Source organism: Solanum tuberosum, unplaced genomic scaffold, assembly GCF_000226075.1.
Source record: "Solanum tuberosum cultivar DM 1-3 516 R44 unplaced genomic scaffold, SolTub_3.0 scf00584, whole genome shotgun sequence".
Classification (NCBI taxonomy): Eukaryota; Viridiplantae; Streptophyta; class Magnoliopsida; order Solanales; family Solanaceae; genus Solanum; species Solanum tuberosum.
In genome coordinates this window covers 160,806-166,463 of record NW_006239504.1, presented here as the reverse complement: position 1 = coordinate 166,463, position 5,658 = coordinate 160,806, and the positions used below count along the sequence as shown (strand labels likewise).

The following is a 5,658-nucleotide window of genomic DNA, read 5'->3' as shown; positions in this document are numbered from 1 at the left end:
TGATTGAACTTCAAAAGTCAATGAATTGTATTTTAGTATTATCAATGAACTAACTGTCAATATATTTGATTCTTCTTAATTTGTCCTTTCAAGTTCATTGTTAGCCAATTACAACAAGTTGAATTAATAATCTCTTTTAGACATCTTCCCATGTGAAGACGTATATATATAATACCAACTTATAATAAGATGATAAATAATAATAATAAAGTCAATGAGTTGTATCTTAAATAATCTTGGAATTATTGTAAATCCAGATCTACCTATTTCAATTATACTTCATTTACTAAACAACTCTCTTTGCCATTATTTCTCAAACAAGGGCAGGGCTTGTAATATTGCTAAACTTCAGAGGCAAGTTCATTTTCAAAACTCTCTTGTTTTCTTTATCTTTGATCTACCATGGATTTCATTTTTCATTACAATTCCAAAGATATGATTAACAGAAAGATTTTTCTTTTGAAATTATCTCTTGAAGATTCTTCTTCTAAGTTGTTTTGATCTGTTAAAATTAAGCACTTTAAGTCTTGGTCAAATATTTAACAAACTCGAACGGTAAGATCTAAGGGGAACAATGAAAAACAAGAAAAATCAGAAATGTCCCGTAAACAAAGCAGCCTCCTGCACAAAACATCCAACGTTAGTAGAGTACTGTAGAAACATTAGTGGCTTCTTTCACGGCTCAAACTCATGATCTATAGGTTACATGGAGACAACTTTACTGCTGCTCGTAGGCTCCCGTCAAATCTCATAAACCACAACACCAAAGTTGCATCAGACAGACATCATCTTCATTCACAAGCTAATTAACAATCTCCACAAGTCTAAGTCAACTTGTAATATGAATATTAGGTAGACGTACATATTTTAAAAATTGATTAAGAAGATGATGGTTATTAAAAAGACTTGAAAAGTCAATGAATTGTATTTTAATCTTGGGATTAATTAGTTGTCAATCTCTACTTGTCGGGCCATTCAGTTTTGTATATCATATGGTTTGAAGGAATGAAAGAATATGATGGTTGTTGAAGTGCATGACCATCTCATCTAAAAGGTTAAGTTGTTCGTCAAAATAATTTCATCTGACCTTGATCAATATATCGACAAAATTAATAAGAATAATAAAATACTATACATTTTTTGTTCTGAAAATACAAATGCTATCAACTACTAAAGATGAAAATCTGTTTGTGTGAAAAAAAATTGACAACTTGCAATTTTTGACTTTTTAATTAAAGGAAAGGAAGGGAAATTGCAATCATGGAAAGAGGAAAACAAAATCAAGAAGAAAGAGAGGAAGAGAAAGCAAACAACTCATCGGTATGTTTGAGAAAACTCTCTATAGCTATGTTAGGTGCCTACATAAAAAAAAAGACATAAATTTTATGTAATACTTTCTTATAGATTATATTTTTAATTGTATATGTTCTACTTTGTTGTTTCAATTTCTTTAGCATGATCAAAACTTTTATTGTAGATATCAATATGCTTCTAGTTCTTGGTGTTTTTTTTGTATCAACTTATTATGTTCATAATTTGCGACACGATTTTTCACATTAATACCATTTTTTACTTTAAGCATTTTCAAAAATGTCATAAAGAAAAAGAATTTGTTGCTAAGTTATATATATATATTAAGTGGTATGCGCATTATAACAAGTTAATTATAAATTGTAGACGAAGATCAAAGTCTAACACAAGAAGATCTCATTCTTTAGAAAGATAAATTGTTAAGATACCTAGCATCCGGTCAATCAAAGTTACATATGGAGAACAAAAAAAAATGATAAATTGATATTTTTATTTGAATTTCATTTGATTTTTTTAATAATTAAAAAAAGATGTACCCTTTCAGGTTGGGACAATTAAAAAACGATTTAATCTAAAAACCTCTAGCACCAAATTTCAATATGCAAGTAGATGATAAATTAAATTACTATAACGGTATAAAATTTACAAAATAATAGAAGAAATACTTCCTGACAATATGCATAGAAGTATATGCATTAAGGATAATTAATTTCCATGTTTATAACCTTCCGTGGAAAGTGTATTTTGCAATACTATACCTTCCATTGGGACAAAAAGTTCCGACTTAGGGTGTGTTTGGTATGAAGGAAAACATTTTCTGAAAAATATTTTTCAATTTTCTCATGTTTGGTTGGCTTATATATTTTGGAAAATGTTTTTCAAATCAACTTGTTATCCTAAAATTTAAGGAAAATGACTTCCCTTAAAAAATCAAGGAAAAGATTTTTAAAACTCTCCTCCAACCTCAAATTACAATTTTTTTTCTTACCCCTACCCTCCCCATCCAAAAAAATATGAAGAATTTAAAATTACTTTTTGGAAAAAATCATTTTTTACACCCTTCCCCCAAACCAGCCCCTCCCCCAACCAAAAAAATTAAAACTTGAATTTTTATTTTTTTTGAAAAATAGTTTAAATTTTAAATTTCATTTTTTTATTTACCCCACCCAACACCTAACCACCCCCTGTCACGACCCAAAAATGGACATGATGACACTTGTTTATTCCCACCAAGACAAGTCAGCCTCAACCCAACAAAACGAAAGAAATGCGGAAAGTAAAACAAGAACAAGATAAAAGCGGAAAACTTATGCATTCTATTAAAACCCCAAAACATGATTGTCACGTGTACAAGCCACTAATACATAAGTGTAAAAATGAGAGATAATTACAAGTCCCAATGTCTTTGTTTCTCAGATAGAACAAAACATAAAATAAGGAACAAAAGGACATGTCAGGATGACAATTAAGCAGTACCTGTCAAAAGTCCTTGACAAGCCTCGAAAAATAGGAGAAGAAGAAGAGCAATCACACGGTACTGGGCTCAGAACCTACACAAGTGTAGAAGCAAGGAGTGAGTATCAACCAACACGGAACTCACCAAGTAACCAAATAAACAAGGCAAATTAGCTAGAGATTTAATACTCCTTTCATCCCAACCGAACCTAGCTCCTCAAACTACAACATGCATAGAAATCAACCCAACCTAATAGTTTCACAATACACAGTTCCCAAGGTTTAACCACGCAGTTCAACTAACGTGTATCAAATATGTCAATCGCAAGTAACAAGTAGATCAATCACAAGTATCGAAACACATCAAAGAACAATAGTCAACTCTTGCCGGAACCATTTTCCTTCGGCAAGTAGATCAATCACAAGTATCAAGTGTTTTGCCAGGTGGGATGCAAGTGTTTTTTTTGTTTAATAGTTAGATAGTTAAAGTGCATGTTTGTCCACTTTGAAAGTTTAAGGTCAAAGATATAATTTGAAGCCAAGTTAAGGGTCCTATTTATGTGTTATGCCAAAAATAAATGATCGATGGCTATAAGAGACGTGTCACCTTATTATTTTAGAAATTGCAATCATATATCATATATATATAAGAGAACCCTAGACCCGCATATATATATATATATATATAAGAGAACCCTAGACCCACCTACGTGGCGCCACCACAAACCAGGATTCCCTTTTAATTTATAATATGGCAGAATTGTCACGCCCCGAGCCTATACCCTGGACATGGTTGGCACTCGAAGACCATTGCTGGCCCCCAAGCGAACCTTGGCCTGACTTTCTTAACTCAGCAGAAAACTCAATGCAATGCAAGGTTTTCAAAACAACCTGACTGAAATAAAAATCTGGCCAAAAAGGCAACTTGAGTCTCAAAATAGAATATTTACAAGTATACATAGATGAGAGACTCCAAACTAACTGACTAACTGTCAATGAAGCCTCTAAAATACTGAGATGGATGTTGGGACAGACCCCACGACATCCTAATACAACAAAACTTGAGAGAACAAAATAACCGAGTCCTCCGGAATGCAAAGAGCCTCACCACTGACTCTGAAGTACTCAACTGGATCAACGGCAAACCAGATGTTGGCCCTGGGCACCTGTGTCTGCATCATAATAAGATACAGGCCAACTGGCATCAGTACATTGAATGTACGAGTATGCGAGCTGGAAAGCTAAACCACAACTTAAGCTTGGAAGGAGTACAAAGGAACTCTTACCTTGGCTCTGTTCAACTCATGAATAACTGAACTCAATATATAAAGCAATACGACACATGCAATATATAAAGCTTGTAAAACAATGTAAACAACTTAGCTTGTTAAAGATAAAACAATAACAACTCAACTTTAAAGAACCAACCCAACACTATGAACTCACATACCTTAATAGGGATCACCCCCGAAGAAAAACACGACGATCTTTACGAAGTTTGCTTCTTCTTCTCCTTTCTCTCCTTTTCTCTCAAGAACCCTAACTCTTACTCTTTTAAAAAGGGAAAAACTGATCAAAAATCAGTCTTACACCTTAATATATATCCAAAGACAAGGCTAGGGAAAAGACCAAAATACCCTTACAATTTCCGGACGGATTCCCTGCCAACTGCCCAACTTTCAAAGGGCATAACTCGCTCATACGAACTTGGAAACGAGCAAACTCGATGGCGTTAGAAAGACCAATCCACGAACTTTGCAAACATAACTGGAACTACACCTATATCATCCTGAGTTAGGAGTTATAACTGTTCAAAGTTGGCCAAAAATTCATTATTTTCCATACTTTAACCAATTTTTTTCCAGATTTTTAATTCTTTCCAAAAAGACTATTTCCAAGTTTTAAGCTTCTTCCTAGTCACCAACTTGCCAGATGTCACAAGAATGAAACATGAAAAATAAATAAAAGAGAAACAGGACGTCCAATAGAATCATAATCATAACGTAGGACGGAACGCGAGTGACATATGAGTATAAAAGTGGCCATAATATGCTGGAAGAAAGAGAGGAAGAGGAAGCAAACGACTCGTCAGTATATAGATAACATATTGCACGGTAGAAATATGGCTTTGTAAATTTAATAGGACTAGGAGAATAACATTTGGTCTTTTGGCAGGTGTCATTTTCTGCTCTTCTCAAGGACGGTGCCAATGTTCTGGATTTCATGGAGAGATTAAAGAATGAAGAAGATCAAAAGGCTGTTGGTGTGGATCTAATTGAAAAGCTGACATTTATTTGTACATATGTCCAGCTTTCTTATTCCGATTTGGAGCAGTTTGAAAATATAATGACTAGAAAAATACAAGAGGTTGAGAATCTGCTTCAACAAATTTTAGATGATGATGGCAAAGACGTCGGGTGTAAATATGTCCTTACTAGCCTCGCCGGTAATATGGATGACTGTATCAGCTTGTATCATCGTTCTAAATCAGATGCCCCCATGATGGATAAGCAATTGGACTTACTCCTCTTTAATCTCTATCATCTATCCAAGCATCGTGCTGAAAAGATGTTTCCTCGAGTGCCTCAATATGAGGTTCTTCAGAATGTATGTGGCAACATCAGAGATTTCCATAGGTTGATAGTGAATGGTTGCATTAAACATGAGATGGTTGAGAATGTCTTACCTCTGTTTCAACTGATGGCTGAGAGAGTAGGACACTTCCTTTGGGAGGATCAGACTGATGAAAATGCTCAACTCTCCAAGCGAGATGAGAATGGTAGAGACTCTCGACTCTTCAAGCTAGCACATCTACTCTTGAACATTGTTCCAACTGAACTGGAGGTTATGCACATGTGTTATACAAATTTGAAAGCTTCAACTTCAGCAGAA

General features: G+C 34.2%; 2 protein-coding genes across 2 annotated transcripts in view; both read left to right on the top strand.

Moving 5' to 3' along the window:
- Positions 1-5,658, top strand: part of LOC102582957 (putative late blight resistance protein homolog R1A-3) — a 54,952-nt gene that overhangs the window by 11,651 nt on the left and 37,643 nt on the right. The window lies entirely within an intron of this gene.
- The window catches only part of LOC107058660 (putative late blight resistance protein homolog R1B-17), a 1,984-nt gene continuing 1,141 nt past the window's right edge, over positions 4,816-5,658 (top strand). Inside the window, exons 1-2 of the mRNA XM_015304638.1 lie at positions 4,816-4,857; positions 4,942-5,610. Of these exons, the coding sequence (XP_015160124.1) occupies positions 4,816-4,857; positions 4,942-5,610 (711 nt within the window). The remainder of the gene's footprint in view (positions 4,858-4,941; positions 5,611-5,658) is intronic.